General features: G+C 69.2%; 2 protein-coding genes across 6 annotated transcripts; both read left to right on the plus strand.

Annotated features, from left to right (window-relative positions):
* Positions 1 to 234: 234 nt before the first annotated feature.
* On the plus strand, positions 235 to 7240 carry NARS1 (asparaginyl-tRNA synthetase 1). 2 transcript variants are annotated; one of them, XM_064141764.1, is made up of 15 exons: positions 235 to 346; positions 1027 to 1109; positions 1269 to 1334; positions 1414 to 1506; positions 1708 to 1797; positions 2113 to 2191; positions 2315 to 2385; positions 2693 to 2779; positions 3303 to 3524; positions 3963 to 4162; positions 4330 to 4465; positions 5111 to 5224; positions 5878 to 6009; positions 6189 to 6320; positions 6969 to 7240. In XM_064141764.1, exons 1-15 carry the CDS (start codon positions 304 to 306, stop codon positions 7098 to 7100), a joined length of 1680 nt encoding a protein of 559 aa, XP_063997834.1. In that variant the 5' UTR covers positions 235 to 303; the 3' UTR covers positions 7101 to 7240. The 2 variants fall into 2 exon arrangements, with proteins under 2 accessions (XP_063997834.1, XP_063997835.1); XM_064141765.1 differs by lacking the exon at positions 235 to 346 and adding an exon at positions 666 to 688.
* Positions 7241 to 8396: 1156 nt separating this feature from the next.
* FECH (ferrochelatase) lies at positions 8397 to 19125 on the plus strand. 4 transcript variants are annotated; one of them, XM_064141766.1, is made up of 11 exons: positions 8397 to 8692; positions 11193 to 11289; positions 12261 to 12380; positions 12754 to 12902; positions 14278 to 14412; positions 14499 to 14605; positions 14795 to 14893; positions 14988 to 15095; positions 15264 to 15428; positions 15702 to 15761; positions 16339 to 19125. In XM_064141766.1, exons 1-11 carry the CDS (start codon positions 8650 to 8652, stop codon positions 16471 to 16473), a joined length of 1218 nt encoding a protein of 405 aa, XP_063997836.1. In that variant the 5' UTR covers positions 8397 to 8649; the 3' UTR covers positions 16474 to 19125. The 4 variants fall into 4 exon arrangements, with proteins under 4 accessions (XP_063997836.1, XP_063997837.1, XP_063997839.1 ...); XM_064141767.1 differs by lacking the exon at positions 12754 to 12902 and having other exon boundaries at positions 14503 to 14605; XM_064141769.1 differs by lacking the exon at positions 12754 to 12902 and having other exon boundaries at positions 14533 to 14605.

Below are 19125 nucleotides of genomic sequence, written 5' to 3' on the forward strand. Positions count from 1 at the left end.
AGAAGATGGAGCCTCTGGGGAGACGCAAAACCCACCCGGACGCGGCCCGGGGCAGGGGCGGGCGGAGCAGGGGGCGAGGGGAGGGCGGAGCAGAGCGGAGGGGGCGGAGCCGGGCGGGGGGGCGGAGCCGGGCGGGGAGGCGGAGCAGGGCACGTAAGGCGTCATCGCGCTCCGCCACGCCGCGGTGCGTCACACGCAGGCGGGCGGCTGACGCAAGAGCGCGGCGGATTGGCCGGGGCGGCGGAAGCGGCGTGACGCCAGTTCCGGCGTGACGCCAGTTCCGGCGGAGCGGTGCGGCCGAGCATGGCGGGGGAGGTGCTGGGGCGGACGGCGGCGCTCGCCCTGGGTGAGGGTTGCCGGGGACGGGCGCTGCGACGCCGAGTCCCGGCTGTGCCCCGGCGGAGCGGTGCCGCTCGGGCGCGGCCGCTTGCCCCCCCCGGCCGACGCCCGTGTCCGCCGGGGAAGATGGCGGCGCTGGCTGGTGCCGGTGCAGGGCGCTCGGGGCGGCGGCCGCGGGCAGCGGGCTCGGGCCGGGCGCTCTGGCGGTAGGGCGAAGGGCAGAGGCTGCGGGGAGCGGCTCGGCGGCCGGAGGGGTGCTGCGGCGCGGCGCAGGGAGCGGGGGGGGCGTTGCCGGTGTGGGGCGCTGGCTCTGTGCCGGCCCGGAGGGCTGCCCCGGGAGAGGCGCCCGGTAGGTCCCGGGAGCGGGAGGGGTCCGGTTCAGCAGGCGGCGCCTGGGCCGGGAGCGGGGGCAGCGCTGGGGCTCGGCGCTTTGACGCTGGGGTCCTCGCTCGGGACCCGGAGGCGTTTGCGGCGGCAGCGGCTCCGCTTTCGCTCTGCCGTGCGGCTGGCGGCGGCCAGGGGCCTTGGCGGGGCCTGCGGAGCGGCGGACGCCACCTGCCGCTTGCCCGGCCCGAGCAGCTGGCGGCGGCAGGCTCGTCCCGCTGCGGGCCGTGGCGTCCCGGTGTGCTGCCCGCCGCGGCTCAGGGCGCGTCCGGGCCGGTTTCACGGCTCCGTGCTGCCTTGCAGAGGAGCTGTACGTGTCCGAGCGGGAGGGCAGCGACGCCACCGGCGACGGCACCCAGAAGAAGCCCTTCAAGACCCTTCTGAAGGTAACTGCGGCAGAGCTGCTGCTGCGCCTGGGCGAAGGCTCGGCCCGCGGCGCTGCCCCTGGCGCTGGGCGGCAGCAGGACGCTGCCCGGGCCCGGGGGGCGCTGTGGCTCCCTGGCAGTGCCTGGCAGTGCCTGGCACCCTGTGCTTGCCCCTCGCAGGCTCTGATGACGGCAGGGAAGGAGCCATTCCCCACCATTTACGTGGACTCTCCGAAGGAGAACGAGGTGCGGTGTGCTCCCGGGCAGGGGTGTGCGTGCCCTGGGGGAGGGGCACGGCTGTGACCCCTGCTCCCTGCCCCCGCAGAGGTGGGCCCTTATCTCCAAGTCCCAGATGAAGAATGGGAAGAAGCTGTGGCACAGGGAGCAGATGAAGAGCGATGCCAAGGAGAAGAGGGAGGTAGGTGGCTGTGGTGGGCAGCTCTGCTGGCAGCTGGGGCTGCAGAGGGAGCCCTGCCCCTGCTGCTCGCTCAGCCTGCTCTTGCAGGAGGGCAGCTCGGGGCCCCAGCAGTGCTCTTTGGGACTCCTCTGTCCCTGCCTGGTAGCTGCAGGGGGGGAGCCTCGTGTGGCCTCCTCACAGCTTTGCTGTTTGCTGAGCCAGGCAGAGGATCTGCTGAGGAGGGAGAAGAACCTGGAGGAGGCCAAGAAGGTTGTCATCAGGAACGACCCCAGCCTGCCAGAGCCCACCTGTGTGAGTAGGAGCTGCAGCCCCTGGGGCCTGAGGGACAGGGGCTGGGGCTGCCTCTGCTGCTGCCTCTGTCCTCATCTTCTGGCCGGAGCCTGTGGTAGAGGCTTTGGCTTTTCCCTGGGGCGTTTGGGCCTGCCAGGGCCTGCCTGCTGGCAGAGGCCCAGCCTCTGCTTGGAGCTGCTGCTGTGTGGGGGCTGTGGTGAGGGCAGGAGCAGTGCTGGCAGCAGCTGTCGCCTCAGAGTGCCTCTCCCTGGGGCGCTGGCAGGGCCCTGCTGCCGTCAGGTGCCCGCTCTGACCGCGTCCCCTCCCCGCCGCCAGGTGAAGATCCGCGCGCTGGAGGCCTACAGGGGCCAGAGGGTGAAGGTCTTCGGCTGGGTGCACAGGCTGCGGAGGCAAGGTGAGGGCCAAGGGGGCGCTGCAGGCAGGCGCGAAGCCCTTAGCTGAGCCTCTCTCTGGGCTGCCCTGGGGCAGTGAGCACTGCGCTGCTGCAGTGCGCTGCTGCAGCCTCCTCCTCCCCCAGGCAAAACCCTGATGTTCCTGGTGCTGCGGGATGGCACAGGCTTCCTGCAGTGCGTGCTGGCCGACGAGCTGGTGAGCTGCCCTCCCCTTCCCCTCCTCCTGCCAGGGCCTCCCTGTCCCCCTGAGCTTCCTCCCCTTCCCCTCCTCCTGCCAGGGCCTCCCTGTCCCCCTGAGCTTCCCTCCCCTTCCCCTCCTCCTGCCAGGGCCTCCCTGTCCCCCTGAGCTGCCCCCACTGTCCTCTCCTCATCCTCCTCCTGGCGAGGGCTCCCTCCCCCCTTGAAGGGCTCTGTCTGCCCGGCAGAGGAGGGGATGCCTGTGGTGGTGCCTGGGGGCTGCTGCCCAGCAGCCCTGCCTGAGTTGTGCTTTGCTCTGCCCACAGTGCCAGTGCTACAACGGGCTGCTCCTGTCCACGGAGAGCAGCGTGGCTGTCTATGGCACCCTCAACCTGGTTCCCGAGGGCAAGCAGGTACCAGCTGTGCCCCCTGCAGCACGTGGCCCCAGGAGTGGAGATGGGAGCAGGGAGGGACAAAGCACCCTCAGGGCAGCAGAAGTGCTGGAAGGTGTTGAGAGCAGGGCAGCAAGGCTGGGGAGGGGCCTGGAGCACAGCCCTGTGAGGAGAGGCTGAGGGAGCTGGGGGGGTGCAGCCTGCAGCAGAGGAGGCTCAGGGCAGAGCTCATTGCTGCCTGCAGGGAGGCTGTAGCCAGGTGGGGTTGGGCTCTGCTGCCAGGCAGCCAGGGTCAGAACAAGAGGACACAGCCTCAGGCTGTGCCAGGGCAGAGTCAGGCCAGAGATTAGGAAGAGCGATTGGCATTGGGATGGGCTGCCCAGGGAGGTGGTGGAGTGCCCACCCCTGGGGGTGTTGAAGCCAAGCCTGGCTGGGGCACTGTGTGCTATGGGTTGGGTGCTTGGCCAGGGCTGGGGGTAGGTTGGCCAGGGGGAGCCTGGAGGTCTCTGGAGCACCCTGGAGCCGCTGGCACTGTGCCCCTCAGGCGCCAGGGGGCCACGAGCTGAGCTGTGACTACTGGGAGCTGGTGGGGCTGGCCCCGGCCGGCGGCGCCGACAACCTGCTGAACGAGGCCTCGGAGGTGGACGTGCAGCTCAACAACCGGCACATGATGATCCGCGGCGAGAGCATGGCCAAGGCCTTCAGGGTGCGCTCGGCTGTGCTGCAGGCCTTCCGCGAGCACTTCCTCCAGGGCGGCTACTGCGAGGTGAGCGCCGCGCCCCGCCCTGCCCCGCCCCGCCACGCCCTGCCCCGCCTGCTGCTGCGTGCCAGCGGCCTGGGAGCAGTGCCTGCCTCTGCCCGACAGGCTCTGTGCCGGCGCCTCCCAGCACTGCTGCCGCCGCCTTTGTGCCAGCCTCTGTCTCTGCCCGGGAGGGCAAGGAGGCTGGGGCAGGGCCTGGAGGGTGGGCTGAGGGCAGAGCTCGCTGCAGGCTGCAGCTGCCTGCTGGGAGGCTGCTGCGGGGCTCTGCTGGCAGGTGGCTGGAGGCAGCCCGAGGCAGGGAATGGCCTGGGGCTGAGGCTGGGCATGAGGGTGGTGTGGGTGTGCTGCCTGGGGCATGCTCTGAGGGGACTCTCACAGAGCTGGTCCCAAGGGCTGTGCCCTCCCGGGTGCCTCTGGCTGAGCGAGGCTCCTGCTGCCTGCCAGGTGACGCCCCCGACGCTGGTGCAGACGCAGGTGGAGGGAGGCTCCACGCTCTTCAAGCTGGATTACTTCGGGGAGGAGGCCTACCTGACCCAGTCCTCCCAGCTCTACCTGGAGACCTGCCTGCCGGCGCTGGGCGACGTCTTCTGCGTGGCGCAGTCCTACAGGGCCGAGCAGTCCCGCACCCGCCGGCACCTGGCAGAGTATGGCGCCCAGCCAGCTGCTGGGGGGCTGACAAGGATGTCTGGGGAGGGGGCACCCTGGGGGTTGCAGTGCCTGCTCGCCTTGGCAGGGGGAGGAGGGGACCCGTGGCGGGGGTGGCGGTGCCGCGTCGCTCGCCCGTGTCTGGCAGCGCTGTGGCTCTTTGCAGGTACACTCACATCGAGGCCGAGTGCCCCTTTATAAGCTTCGAGGAGCTGCTGGCCCGCCTGGAGAGCCTGGTGTGTGACGTGGTGGACAGGGTGCTCAGGTCCCCTGTGGCCAGCCTGCTCTACGAGCTCAACCCGGTAGGCAGCGGCTGGGGGCAGCCAGCAGCAGCTGCCTGCTTGTGGGGAGGGCAGGGCAGGAGCTGTGCTGGCACCAGTGGTCAGCTTGTCTGGCACAGGAGCTGCAGGCTGGCGGTGGCCACAGGAGCGGCTCCCCGCTGGGGTGCAGTGCTGCAGCAGAGCCCAGCCCTGGCGCTGCGGCCCTAGGGGAGCTCTGCTCTGCTCCCTGCCCTGGGCCATGCCCAGCTGGGCGCAGGGAGTGCTGCTGCGCTGCCACCTGTGCTTTCGGCACGGCTGAGCCAGCCCTGCCCCACGCCGAGAGGTCCCCTTGGCAGCGTGGGCAGAGCCAAGGAGGTGGCAAACAGCAGAAGCAAACTCCTGCCTGGGGCGGGCTCGGGAGCTGTTCTGTGCACAGGGAGGCCGAAGGGCTCTGGGCTGGCCTTGCCCGAGGGACTTGTGCCCGCGGCTGACTCGGGAACGCCCTATCCTTGTGTGCTGAGCTGGCACGGGAGGAGAAGGCTGCCCGGAGGCTTATCTCGCCTCCGGTGCTGCCCCCTGCAGCATGCCCTCTGGCTCCGCTGTGCTCGCGGGGCGCTCCCGCGTGGCTCCGTGCCGCGGGGGCAGGCTGCCGGCGCTGAGCGGATGGCTGCGCTCTGTGCCCCGCAGGGCTTCCAGCCGCCGCGCCGCCCCTTCCGCCGCATGGACTACGGCGAGGCCATCGCCTGGCTGCGCCAGCACGGCGTCACCAAGGACGACGGCAGCCTCTACGAGTTTGGCGAGGTGAGCCCGCACCGCGGCCCTCTGCGCCCCTCCCTGCCTGTGCTGTGCCCTCTGGGAGCCCCTCTGTGCCCGCAGCTGTGGCTGGCAGCCCCTCTGAGCTCCTCCATGCCTGTGCTGTGGCCTCTGGGAGCCCCTCTGTGCCCGCAGCTGTGGCTGGCAGCCCCTCTGAGCCCCTCTGCGTCTGTGCTGTGGCCTCTGGGAGCCCCTCTGAGCCCCTTTGTGCCCACCGCACTGCCCTGGGGCTGCTGGTGCCTCCCTGTCTGGGACGATAGTGAGGAGCAGTGGGTTGAAAGAGCTCAGGCAGGGCTGTGGAGTGTGCTGGGAGCTGTGGGGCTGCCACTGGAGAGTGCCAGTGTGGGCTGAGTCCTTACAGCAATGGGTGTGTGTGGTCATCTGCTGCCACTCTCACTCCCCTCTGACGTGTCCGGCAAAGCTCTTTGGAGGAGCTTGGGGGAGCAGCCCAGGAACAGGAGGAGGAGCCTCAGCTTCTGGAGACCTGGGCAGGAGGGAGGTTGGGGCTGGCTGGCAGTGCCCGCTGGTTGGCACATCCCCGTTTGAAGCTTGGCCACCTCGGGGCGAGCAGGCTGGCTGTGCCCTGCCCCGTGTCACACGGTGTGCCCGCAGGCCCCAGCCTGACCCTCTGTGCCCCGCAGGACATCCCCGAGGCTCCCGAGAGGCTGATGACAGACACCATCAACGAGCCCATCCTGCTCTGCCGCTTCCCCGCCGAGATCAAGTCCTTCTACATGCAGCGCTGCCCCGAGGACCCTCGCCTCACCGAGTCCGTGAGTGCTGCCCGCCGCGGGGAGGGTCCCTCGCCACCTGCTGCCACCCTGCTGCAAGCTCGGGAGCAGCCCGTGCCCTCCCGCCCACCCAGGAGCTGCTGCGGCTGCCCTGCTGCCAGGCTGGCAGCCAGGAGGAGCAGCAGGGGCTCAGGGTGGTCTGATGGCAACTGGTGTCACAGGTGGATGTGCTGATGCCCAACGTGGGGGAGATCGTGGGGGGCTCCATGCGCATCTGGGACAGCGAGGAGCTCCTGGAGGGCTACAAGAGGGAGGGCATCGACCCCGCGCCCTACTACTGGTACACCGACCAGGTGGGCAGCCCGGGCCAGCTCTCGTGGCTGGCGAGGTGACACAGTGGCAGCTGGAACCGTGTTCGTGGGGGGCCCGGGAGCACCAAGCTGCTGGCAAAGCAGCAGGGGCAGGTGCTAGGCTGTTAAAACTGCTGCTGTTTGGCACATGGGGGCAGGGTGCCAGGCTGGGCCGTGCAGGCAGTCATGCAGAAAGGGAGGAGGAAAGGAGTTGGCTCAGGCCTCCCTTTTCCCCCCTGCTGCGCTCACAGTGCCCCAGGGAAGCCTGGGCACTGCCTGGCAGTGGTCCCTGCTCCTCTGCTCAGCAGGGGAGCTTTGGGGTCAGACCTTGGAGGGGCATAGCAGTGTCTGCAGGCAGGCTGAGGAGGGCTCTTCAGCAGGGCCTCTAGGGCTGGGAGCTGGAGCAGGGCAGAGTTAGCTTGGGCAGCAGGAGGAAGCTCTGCACAGTGAGGGTGGGCAGAGATGCTGGCACAGGCTCCCCAGGGCAGATGTGTCCCTGTGCAGCTCGCTCTGCTCGAGAGTGTCCCTGCTGGGGGCTGGCTGAGGTGGCCTCAGAAGGTTCCCTTTCCACCCTGCTGCCAGCCATGGGTGCAGGGCTGGGCGCTGTTGGCAGCAGGGCAGCGTCTGAGGTGCCCTGCTTTCCCCTGGCAGAGGAAGTATGGCACATGCCCCCACGGAGGCTACGGGCTGGGCCTGGAGCGCTTCCTCACCTGGATCCTGAACAGGCACCACATCAGGGACGTCTGCCTGTACCCACGCTTCGTGCAGCGCTGCCGGCCCTAGCCCGCTGCCGCGGCCGGCACAGGGCCCCCTGCGGGCGGCTGCTCCCGGCCGAGCGGCAGCAGAAGCTGGAGCTCTTTGCAGTCACAGAGGTGCTGAGCGCAGCCCGAGGGGACTCCCGAGCGGCTCAGCACCACCTCTCGGCTGTGCTCAGCACCACCTCTCGGCTGTGCTCAGCACCACCTCTCGGCTGTGCTCAGCACCACCTCTCGGCTGTGCTCAGCACCACCTCTCGGCTGTGCTGCAGCTCTGCCCGAGCCTGGGCAGCTGCAGGCTCTGGAGCACAGCACCGAAGGCTGCTGGGGGAGGTTGAGCTCTCTTCCAGGTTCTGCCTTGTTTAGGCTGAGGCTGCTGCTGGGGGAGGCTCTGCTGCTCTGCTCCTGCCCAGGGGCGAGGGGAGGGGACTGGCTGGCAGCTGGGGCACACGGGGCTGCTGCTGGTGCCCGCTGAGTTCAGAGGGCAGACGCAGCACGGCAGCCACGGGCTGGTGCCTGGGCTGCAGCTGGCTCCAGCTGGGCTCCAGGGTTCTCTGGGCTCTGCTGCAGCCTCTCCTCGCAGCAGCGCAGGTCCCTGAGTGCACCTGGCTCCGTCCCCTGCTTCTCTGGCTGTAGTGCTGCCCCCCACTCGGATCCATTCCCCGTTCCAGCTGTGCTTGTTCGTCCTCAATAAAGCAGTTCCCTTCACAGACTGCGGGGTGCTGCCTGCCGCTGCTGAGCCACGGTCCGGAGCCGCCCCCCGGCGCCGAGCCCTGCCGGCTCCCTGCTCCCCTCGCCCCTGCCTGCTTCCCTTCGGCTTGCATGGCCCAGACCCCTCTGCCTCGGCAGCCAATAAAGGATGGCAACCTGGCTCGGCTCAGGCACCGCTTCTTGCTGCCGGGGCTCGGCGTGTCCTGGCACGGGCAGGGGCCGTGGGGGCGAGGGCAGAGGAAGTGCAGCAGGTGCCCACTCCGAAAGCAGAGACCACTTCTGCTTGGCACCTGGCACTGGCTCCCGAGGGAGGCTTTGGTGGGATTGGGAGGGGTCAGAGGGGGGGAGTGTTGGAGGTGATGTGCAGGGGGCGAGTTGGGGTGGTCAGAGGGGAGTGTTGGGGTGGTGTGCGGGGGGTAGTGGTGGGAGGGGAGTTTCGGGGGGGTGTTCAGGGGGCGGTGTCGGGAGGGGAGTTTCGGGGGTGTTCCGAGGGTGGGATCTGTGGGGAGGAGGAGGAGGGGGCGCAGCCCAAGAGGCTGCTGGAGCGCAGGAGCCTCGGGAAGGAGCAGCTGCCGCTGGAAGCTGCTCCCCGCTGGCCACCGGCGGGGCTGAGCCGCTGGGGAGAGAACCAAACCTCCCCTCCGCCTCCCGCGGGGAGGCTCGCACCGAGCGCAGGCGGCGCTCCAACCCCCGGCCCCGCCTGCCGGCGCCGTCCGCCCGCCCCCGCCGTGCCGTGCCGTGCCGTGCCGTGCCGTGCCGTGCCGTGCCGTGCCGTGCCGTGCCGTGCCGTGCCGTGCCGTGCCGTGCCGTGCCGTGCCGCGGCCGGCAGCGCGGAGGAGGAGCCGGCGGCAGCAGCGTCTGAGGGAATGCAGGCGGCCGCCGCCAACATGGCCTCTGCCGCCCGGCGCCGTGAGTCGCGGGAGGGCGGCGGCGGCCCCGCGTTACACAACCGCTGCGTTGTACAAGCGACCGCCGCCGCCGGGGGGGCGGCCGAGGGCTTCGCGCCGCAGCCGGGGGTGCCGGAGCCGGGGGTGCCGGAGCCGGGGGCGCCGGAGCCGGGGGCGCCGGAGCCGGGGGTGCCGGAGCCGGGGGCGCCGGAGCCGGGGGCGGCCGCTGCGGCCGGGGGGTGTTGTGGCGGCTGCGGTGAGGCTCAAGTTGCTGCCCTTGCTGCAGGCTTCCTCTGCCCCCTCGGGAGCGGAGCTGCGAGCCAGGAGGCCGCTGGCCGCGGGGGCGCATGGGCAGGAGTTGTGCCAGTTGGGGGGGGTAGAAGTTGTGCCAGTTTAGGGGGGGTACTTCGTGCTGGGTGCGCTGGGAAGCTGCGAGGGCACAAACACAGCTGCCAGCCGGGCTCGTAGCGGCCCTAAGCGCGCCTAGTTTGTGCTGCCTGGCACCTGGCACCTCGTGTGTGCTGTTTGCGCCTGCGTGTGCTGCCTGGCACCGCCTCTGTGCTATTTGCACCCTGTACATGCTGCCTGGCACCATCTCTATGCTATTTGCACCCTGTACATGCTGGCTGGCACCGACTCTATGCTATTTGCACCTTATGCAAGGTGCCAGGCAGTACATGTATGCTATTTGTGCCTTATACGTGCTCTCTGCACCTTACATTTGCTGCCTGGCACCTCATGTGTGCTCTTTGCCTGTTGCATGTGCTGCCTGGCACCTCATGTGTGCTCTTTGCCTGTTGCATGTGCTGCCTGGCACCTTGCATACACTGTTTGCCTGCTGTGTGTGCTGCCTGGCACCTTGCATACACTGTTTGCCTGCTGTATGTGCTGCCTGGCACCTTGCATACACTGTTTGCCTGCTGTGTGTGCTGCCTGGCACCTTGCATACACTGTTTGCCTGCTGTATGTGCTGCCTGGCACCTTGCATACACTGTTTGCCTGCTGTGTGTGCTGCCTGGCACCTTGCATACACTGTTTGCCTGCTGTGTGTGCTGCCTGGCACCTTGCATACACTGTTTGCCTGCTGTGTGTGCTGCCTGGCACCTTGCATACACTGTTTGCCTGCTGTGTGTGCTGCCTGGCACCTTGCATACACTGTTTGCTTGCTGTGTGTGCTGCCTGGCACCTTGCATACACTGTTTGCCTGCTGTGTGTGCTGCCTGGCACCTTGCATACACTGTTTGCTTGCTGTGTGTGCTGCCTGGCACCTTGCATACACTGTTTGCCTGCTGTGTGTGCTGCCTGGCACCTTGCATACACTGTTTGCTTGCTGTGTGTGCTGCCTGGCACCTTGCATACACTGTTTGCCTGCTGTGTGTGCTGCCTGGCACCTTGCATACACTGTTTGCTTGCTGTGTGTGCTGCCTGGCACCTTGCATACACTGTTTGCCTGCTGTGTGTGCTGCCTGGCACCTTGCATACACTGTTTGCTTGCTGTGTGTGCTGCCTGGCACCTTGCATACACTGTTTGCTTGCTGTGTGTGCTGCCTGTTCCTGCGGGAAGGGTCTGGCTGTGCCACGACGATGCCCCCAGTGTGACACAGCACTGGCACAAGTGTCTGGGGGAGTGTGGGTGAAGTTTTAGAAGTGGCATCATCACATCAGACCCAGCGGAGCGCTGCAAAGCAAGGGGACAGTGCATGCCAGGGTAGGGTGAGCACCCACAGGAGCTGCATGAAACCATGCCCCTGCTGCAGCGGGCATGCAGGTAGCACACACGAGGTGCCAGGCAGCACACAGTGCATGCAGGCAGCACACATGAGGTGCCAGGAGCAGGTGTGGCTAGGGAAGTGTCCTGCCTGCTGCTGCCATGCGGGGCTGGCAGCATCCTCCTCGCTGGGCAGCGGCACTGGGGGTTGCCAGGGCCCCCCGAGTGTCTGCAGCGGCTGCTGGCTGTGCCCGCTGCAGGGTCGGAGCCCGGGGGCTGTGTGCTGGGGTGGGCACTGCAAAGGGAGGGACCTGTGAGCTGCCCTGGGTTGGCCCAGCTGTGCTTGTACACAGGGAGCCGCACAGGTTGGCATCCCTCCTTGGCATGCCAGCCCTGCCGAGGTGTCGCCCAGTGCTGTGGATCAGCTTGGCCCTGGGCTGGCTTTGGGTTACTGCCTGGTGCTGGGAAGGAAGGGACTTCCAGCAGGGCTCCTGGTGCCAGCGCCAGAGGGCATGGCCCAGAGACTGAGGAGGGCAGGCTTAGGCTGCACCGTGGGAAGTTCTTCAGCGTGAGGGTCGCGAGACACTGGCACTGGGTGCCCAGGCAGGCTGTGGATGCCCCCTCCCCGGAGGTGCCGAGGGTCCCCTGGGCAGCCTGGTGCAGTGGAAGCTGCCCCTGCCCCACAGCCTCCTGCGGGCAGCTGCGAGCGCAGTGTCTGAAGCAGGGCAGCAGCTTGCGGCCGCAGGAGCTGCCCGGCACAGCGGGCATGGGTGCCAGGCTGGAGCGCCTCAGCCTGCTCTCCTCTTCCTCGCAGTGGCGAAGGGCAGCAGCCAGCTGCGGGTGCCGCTGCGCTGGAGGGGGCAGGCGGCGGCGGCGCAGAGCAGGACGCCGCAGCCGCAGCCGCAGGCACGGTGAGTGGGGGCCCGGGGGGTGCCCGCTGCCCCTGCCCCGCCCGTGCGGCAGGACGTGGCGCTCGGGGGGGGCTCTGGCCTCTTGCCACCTGCCCTGTTCCCCGCAGCTGGCAGAGGGGCAGGGCCGCGGGAGCCTGGGGCAGGGCAGGAGCAGTGTGGCAGCAGAAGTGCTTGAGGGTCTGGTTCTGCTGCCCGGCTGCCAGCCAGCACCCTCCGACAGCCACCCCGGGAGGAGGGGCATGGAGATGGAGGTCCTGGCACGTTGGGGTGGCCTCAGGCTCCTGGCACTTGCCCCTTTGGGAGGCTTTGGCTGGCACAGGAGGGCAGAGCTCCCCTGCAGCCTGAGCTGCCTGCCCGGGAGCAGAGAGGTGCTGATCTCGGGGCCCCGCGGGGGAAATCCACCCTGGGTGGGGCTGCGGGCAGCAGGGTGGGAGCTGTGGGCAGCAGCTGTGCCTGCAGACACTGATAGCCAACGGCCGCTGCGCTCTCCCTGGCACCTCCAGACCGAAGCGACCGGCGGCACCCACGCGGGGCACCCCTGCCCCTGCTCTGCGTGCAGAGAGGCTCTCTGCTGCTCTGCCTGCTGCGGCGGAGCAGCTGTGCCCAGGCGAGGCAGAAGCTGCTGCTGGCTTTGGCTGGGGTTGGAGCAGAGAGGCTTTGCCAGCCCCTGTTCTGCCACCTGCTTACAGCCTGCAGCTGCCAGGTCGTGTGCCCAGCCTGCAGCAGTGCTGGGCAGTGGGCAGTGACTGTGAGCAGAGGTGGTGGAGATCCTTGTGCTCTGCCTACTCCTGCTTGTAGCTGGAGTTGTGCTGTGCACAGGAGGAGCTGCCCTGGCAGGAGGGTGGCAACCCTGTGGCAGTGCTAACAGAGCCAGGGCAGCCGGGCGGCAGCGGCGGGGCAGGATGAGTGCCAGGGCAGCAGGGTGGCAGCAGCGGGGCAGGAGGGCTGTGAGGGCTGTGCTGCCTCCGCAGGAAGCCCAAGACAGGGATCCTGATGCTGAACATGGGCGGCCCCGAGCGCCTGGACGATGTCCATGACTTCCTGCTGCGCCTCTTCCTCGACAGGGACCTGATGACGCTGCCCGCGCAGAAGTGAGGCTCGCTGCCCCCCGCCCTGGCACCGGCAGGCCTGGGGGTGCTGCTCCCAGCTACGGCCTCGGGCGGTCGGCTCCTCCGGGGGTAGCTCTTGCGCCCAGCAAGGGGTGGGCTTGGAGGGGGCTGGAGCAGGGCCGGGGAGCATGGCAGAGAGCAGAGCGGGGCAGGGGCAGGGTGGGCAGGGGCAGGGCAGCGGCAGGCCGGGCAGGGGCAGGGTGGGCAGGGGCAGGGCGGGCAGGAGCAGGGCGGGCAGGGGCAGGGGCAGGGTGAGCAGGAGCAGGGCGGGCAGGGGCAGGGGCAGGGTGAGTCAGGCCGGGCAGGGGCAGGGCGGGCAGCGCTGCCCGCCGCCCTGAGGCCGTGCCCCTCGCAGCAAGCTGGCGCCGCTGATCGCTCGGCGCCGCACGGCCCGGGTGCAGCAGCAGTACCGCAGCATCGGCGGCGGCTCGCCCATCAGGAAGTGGACGGCGCTGCAGGGCGAGGGCATGGTGGAGCTGCTGGACCGCATGTCCCCGCACACAGGTACCCCCTGCCCGGGCTGCCAAGCGGCTCCTCGCCTGGCTCGGCGCCTGCCCTGCCCACGCCGGGGGCGTGGGGCCAGATGCTCCTGAAGGTCCCTTCCGACTCGACCCAAGCTCGGGGCTGTGAGACTCCCAGGGGCGGGCAAACGCAGTGCCAGCTTCTCGTGGCTGCCACCGGCTGCCAGCCGTCAGGGAGCGCTGCAGCATCCCCTGCTGCTTCCACAGGTGCCCTTCCCTGCTGAGGGGCCTTACAGCCTTTGCTGCTTGCCCCTGTGCCCGCCGGGGCATAAAGGCCAGGTCAGTGCCTGGCACCAGGAGTCTGATGCTGCCTCTGCAATTCCCTCGGCAGTTCCTGCTTGGCTGTGCCCAGCACTGCTGGAGCTGCGGCTGCTGGGTGAATGGGCACAGGCTGGGCAGGGCTGGCTCAGGGCTGGAGGGGAGACAAGGGAAGGCCTCAGCTGGCAGGGCCTGGGCAGACAAGACAAGGGAAGGTCGCAGCTGGCAGGGCCTGGCTGGCTGATAGCAGCCAACTCCACCCGAGGGCACCAGCAGGAGATAAGGCCTGGGGATCTGCTGCCCCTGCCAGCTCCCCCTTGCTGATAAGTGCCAAGCTGACCACCACCCTCCCTGCCCTCTCTCTGACCCTGCCCCTCGCAGCCACTCGCTGTGCTTGCAGGGGCTGCCCTGTGCCAAGCTCCCCGTGGGCACGGTGTGGTGGCACAGTGTCCTTGTGCCAGGGGCTTCAGCTAACCCTGCTGCCCTGGGTCTGGCCCTTTGCCCCTTGCTGCTCTCTGCGTGGCAGGGGCAGCCCTGCCAAGCTGGCAGCTGCAGGTCCCCTCTCTGCCCCTGCCCTGGGCAAGGAGCTCTGCACACTTTGAACAGCAGAGCTGAACAGTGCCAAGGTGCCTACCCTGTGCCCAGCTCAGCAGCTCTGCAGAGCCTGATGCTGCTTGAGTGCCCGGCTCCCTGCCAGCGTGGGCACAGCCACCCCTGGCAGTGCTGTGCCAGTGCCGCAGCAACCCCTGGAGGGTCGAACTGCTGCCCGGCCTTGCAGACAAAGCCTGCCAGGTCTGCCCCTGGTCTCTGTGTGCGGCACTGAGCTGCCCCTGGTCGCTGTGCTGTGTGTGTGTGGCACTGGGGTGGCACCGGCGCGCCCCCGGTGTGCCCCTGTGGCGCCGCGGCGGCTGTGCCTGTCCCTCTGGCGCCCTCCGGTGGCCGTGAGTGGGTGCGCCTGTGGCGCCGCGGCGGCTGTGTGCCTGTCCCTCTGGCGCCCTCCGGTGGCCGTGAGTGGGTGCGCCTGTGGCGCCGCGGCGGCTGTGTGCCTGTCCCTCTGGCGCCCTCCGGTGGCCGCGTGTGGCACTGCCGTCTCTCGCCAGCCCCACACAAGTACTACATCGGGTTCCGCTACGTGCACCCCCTGACGGAGGAGGCGGTGGAGGCGATGGAGCAGGATGGCATCGAGCGGGCGGTGGCCTTCACCCAGTACCCCCAGTACAGCTGCTCCACCACGGGTGAGCCGCGGCGGGCGCGGCGGGGGGCTGCCAGTGCCCGCCCGGGCCTGCCCTGCTGACCCCTGCCCGCCCTCCCTCCTGCCCAGGCAGCAGCCTCAATGCCATCTACCGCTACTACAGTGCCCGGGGGCAGCAGCCCAGGATGAAGTGGAGCATCATCGACCGCTGGCCCACGCACCCCCTGCTCATCCAGGTGGGCACCGCTGGCAGCACCTCCCCCCGGGCATCGCTTCTCCCGGTCTCGGGTGGGTGGTGGAAGGGGAAGGAGGGCAAGGGTGGCAGAGCTGCCCGGGCTGTGCCACGTTCTCCCGCGGGGATGCTGCCCTGGGCCGTGCCCGTGCCCGCGGCTGAGCCCGGGGCTGTGCTCCGCCTCCTGCTGCAGTGCTTCAGCGACCACATCGAGAAGGAGCTGCAGCTGTTCCCCGCCGACAAGCGGCAGGACGTAGTCATCCTCTTCTCTGCCCACTCGCTGCCCATGTCTGTGAGTGCCCTGCTGCCGGCCGGGGCGGGGGGGGCTGGCTCTGGCACCGCCCAGCAGGGCAGGGCAGTGGGCAGCGCTGGTCGGTGCCTTGCAGGTGGTGAACCGAGGAGATCCCTACCCGCAGGAGGTTGGAGCCACCGTGCAGAGGGTCATGGAGAAGCTCAACTACTCCAACCCCTACAGGCTGGTCTGGCAGTCCAAGGTATGTGCCCAGGGGTGCCCCCGCAGCTGCCCGCCCCGGCCTGGGCTTCTGCTGCTGCAGCAGAGGAGGTGCGAGCAGCTGGCACCATCCAGCCCTGGCCTGGGCAGAGCCTGGCAGCCCTGGCCAGGGGCAGTGCTGCTGTTTGCTGCCCTCCTGCTGTGCCCACAGGTGGGCCCCATGCCTTGGCTCGGGCCCCCGACGGATGAGACCATCAGAGGGCTGTGCCAGCAGGGGCACAGGAACCTGCTGCTGGTGCCCATCGCCTTCACCAGCGACCACATCGAGACCCTCTACGAGCTGGACATTGAGTATGCCCAAGTGCTGGCACGCCAGGTACCTGCTGCCCACTGCCAGCCTCCCCTGCCCGCCTGGGAGCCTGCTTCTGCCGCCCCCTCCTGTGCCCTGAGCAGGGCTCGCAGCTGCCTCCGCTCCCAGGAGCTCTCAGCACCACAGGACGGGCACGACCTTGGCTCTGCCCCGTGCTGAGGGGTGCCCCTGGCAGCGGGGCTGAGGCGGGCAGGGTGGCACTGAAACGGGGAGGGTTTCAGGTGGCACTGGGGCAGGGCCTGGCACGGCTCAGCTCTGCCCTCTCTCCTCTCTCTGCAGTGTGGAGTGGAGAACATCAGGAGGGCAGAGTCCCTGAACGGCAACCCCCTCTTCTCCAAGGTACCCGCCTGGCACTGCCCGCAGGGGGCGCTCTGCTACCCCCGGCTGGCACCTCCTGCGCCGAGCCTGCCGGCCCTCCCCCGCGGGCTCTGCGGTGCCGCTTGGCCTCCGCGGCGAGGTGGCACCTGCCTGTGCCTCACTCTGGGCATGCCCAGCCCCACTGGCACAGCAGAGCTGCTGCTGCCCCTCAGCTCTCCTGCCAGAGCAGCACAAGGCCCCGGGCGAGACCTGGGCAGCACCTTCAGGTGCTATGCCAATGGCAGCCCTGCCCTTGGAGTGCCTGCTGCAGTGTCTGCCTGCCAGCCTGGGTGCTGCTGTGCAGGGCTCTTGGTGCCAGAGCAGAGGGTGCTGCCCGTGGGGTGCCCACCAGCCAGCCTGGCACAAGTCACAGCCCCAGCTGGGTGCTGCTGTGCAGGGCTGCTGCAGTCAGAGCTCCCTGCTGAGGCCTGGCAGCAGAGCAGGGGGTGCTGCCTGCAGGATGCCAGGCTGCCACCCTGCGGGCAGCGCCCCCTGCTCTGCTGCCAGGCTGGCACGGGGCTGCCGTCGCTGCCCCCTGACGTGTGCCCCTCTCTTGCAGGCCCTGGCAGACCTGGTCTGCTCCCACCTGCAGTCCAACGAGGTCTGCTCCAGGCAGCTGCCTCTCTGCTGCCCGCTCTGTGCCAACCCCGTCTGCAGGGAGACCAAGGCCTTCTTCACCGGGCAGCAGCTCTGAGGGCTGCCCAGGGGGCACCCCCGGGGGCTGAGGCAACACCCCCGGGGCTGGCAGCCCCGAATTGCAGAGCCCCCACCCCTGCCAGGGCCGAGCTCTCCTCTGCCCCACGCTTCCAGGCTGCTGCTCGGGCTGCTCCTGGCATGGGTGCTGGGCTGTGGGCATGAAGGAGGGCAGGGAAAGGGAGGGGCTCTGACCTCCTCCGGCCGGGCTTGGCACAGAGCCTGGCAGCGTGCACTGAGCCTCACCTTGAGGCGGCTTCTGTTTGCTATGCAGGGCACGGCTGTTGGCACAGCTCTGCCCCCCTGCTGCCCTCCACTCGTGGGTCAAGCCTGGCAAGGTTGGCTTTGTTTACACTTGGAGGGCACCCCCTGGCGCTCCTGCCCCGGGCACCCCTGCTGCTTGCCAGGCAGTGTCTGCTCTGCTCTTTGGCCTGGCTTTGGCTCTGGCTCTTCCTCCTGCTGCAGGCTGAGCTGAGCTGGCAGTGCCAGCGGCAGGGGAGGCCTGGGTGGGTGCTGGAAGCTGCTTCTGGGGAGGGCTCTGGCTGGGGAGGGCACCGAGGTGCTGAGGCCTGCTCTGTGCCACCTGTGCAATGCCCTCCGCTGCTGTGGCAGAGGGCTGAGGAGATAAGCCAGGAGCAGCCTGGGCTGGCAGCTGCCTGCTTGGGCCAGGGCAGACTCTGTCTGCCAGCCCTTTGGCACCCCTCAGGGACTAGGAGTGGGCACTCAGACCTCAGCCTTTGGGTGTGCCAGGCCTGCCAACTGCAGTAGCTCCAGAGGGCACACCCTTTGCAGGGCACTGTTGCCTCACTGCCAGCACCAGGACCACCTCCAGGCTGGGCCTGGGGCAGGAGAGGCCTTTGCTCAGCAGCTGCTGTCCACCCAGCCCACCTCAGCTTGGCACCTGCAGTGCCCTCCTGGGTGGGCAGAGGAGGGAAGCTGTGCCCGAGCTTTGGCCTCCCGAGCACTGCAGTCAGCCGCTGGGCACCAATGCCCCTGCTGCCCACCCTGCTTCTCCTGGCTCAGGCACCTGTGAGGCGTGGGCAGCCTGGGCACGGCCGGGGCAGGGCACAGGGGGCATGGCAGGGGCTGCTCCTGTGCTGCTTCGTCTTCAGAGAGCTGAGCCTGGCTGCAGCCTGTGCCCACGGACTGGGTGCTGCCACGCACAGCCTCGCCATGGCCCTGGTGTGCCCCCTGCTGCCACGCTGCCACTGCCCAGTGCCAGGCCCTCTGCAGCAGGAAAGAGTCTTCCTTGGCATGTGCCTTGGCACAGACCCCAAACCCGGGGGCTCCTCCTCACCCTCTCCAGCCTCCTGCTCTGTCCCTGCTCGCTGCCTTGGCACCAAGCTGCTCTCTGCCCCTCTGCCAGCTCCCTGCCCCTCTGCCAGCTCCCAGCCCCTCTCTGCCAGCTCCCAGCCCCTCTACCACCAGCTCCCTGCCCCTCTGCCAGCTCCCAGCCCCTCTCTGCCAGCTCCCAGCCCCTCTACCACCAGCTCCCTGCCCCTCTGCCAGCTCCCAGCCCCTCTCTGCCAGCTCCCTGCCCCTCTGCCAGCTCCCAGCCCCTCTCTGCCAGCTCCCTGCCCCTCTGCCAGTTCCCTGCCCTTCTGCCAGCCCCCAGCCCCTCTCTGCCAGCTCCCAGCCCCTCTGCCAGCTCCCTGCCCCTCTGCCAGCTCCCAGCCCCTCTCTACCAGCTCCCAGCCCCTCTCTGCCAGCTCCCAGCCCCTCTCTGCCAGCTCCCAGTCCCTTTGCCAGCTCCCAGCCCCTCTCTGCCAGCTCCCAGCCCCCCTCTGCCAGCTCCCAGCCCCTCTCTACCAGCTCCCAGCCCCTCTCTGCCAGCTCCCAGCCCCTCTCTGCCAGCTCCCAGCCCCTCTCTGCCAGCTCCCAGCCCCTCTGCCAGCTCCCAGCCCCTCTCTGCCAGCTCCCAGCCCCTCTACCACCAGCTCCCAGCCCCTCTCTGCCAGCTCCCAGCCCCTCTCTGCCAGCTCCCAGCCCCTCTCTACCAGCTCCCAGCCCCTCTCTGCCAGCTCCCAGCCCCTCTCTGCCAGCTCCCAGCCCCTCTACCACCAGCTCCCAGCCCCTCTCTGCCAGCTCCCAGCCCCTCTCTGCCAGCTCCCAGCCCCTCTCTGCCAGCTCCCAGTCCCTTTGCCAGCTCCCAGCCCCTCTCTGCCAGCTCCCAGTCCCTTTGCCAGCTCCCAGCCCCTCTACCACCAGCTCCCAGCCCCTCTCTGCCAGCTCCCAGCCCCTCTCTGCCAGCTCCCAGTCCCTTTGCCAGCTCCCAGCCCCTCTCTGCCAGCTCCCAGCCCCTCTCTGCCAGCTCCCAGCCCCTCTCTGCCAGCTCCCTGCCCCTCTGTCAGCTCCCAGCCCCTCTCTGCCAGCTCCCTGCCCCTCTGCCAGCTCCCAGCCCCAGCTGGGGCAGATGTGGGGCTGGGGTCGGCGTGGTGCTGGGCTTTGCCCCAGCTCCAAGCTTGGCTTTGGCCTGGCAGCGCAGGGCTGGGAAGCCCCCCCCGGGGGGGTCGGGGGCTGGGTGGCTGTGTCCCGCGTGGCCGTGTCCCGGCGCCGTGCGTGGCAGCCTGGCCGAGGCGCTGCAGCGGCGCCGGGTGCCCTCCCTGTGTGCCCCTGGCCGTGGAACTGCAATTACAGTTTGAAGCGAGCCTGA

Source organism: Pogoniulus pusillus, unplaced genomic scaffold, assembly GCF_015220805.1.
Source record: "Pogoniulus pusillus isolate bPogPus1 unplaced genomic scaffold, bPogPus1.pri scaffold_72_arrow_ctg1, whole genome shotgun sequence".
Classification (NCBI taxonomy): domain Eukaryota; kingdom Metazoa; phylum Chordata; class Aves; order Piciformes; family Lybiidae; genus Pogoniulus; species Pogoniulus pusillus.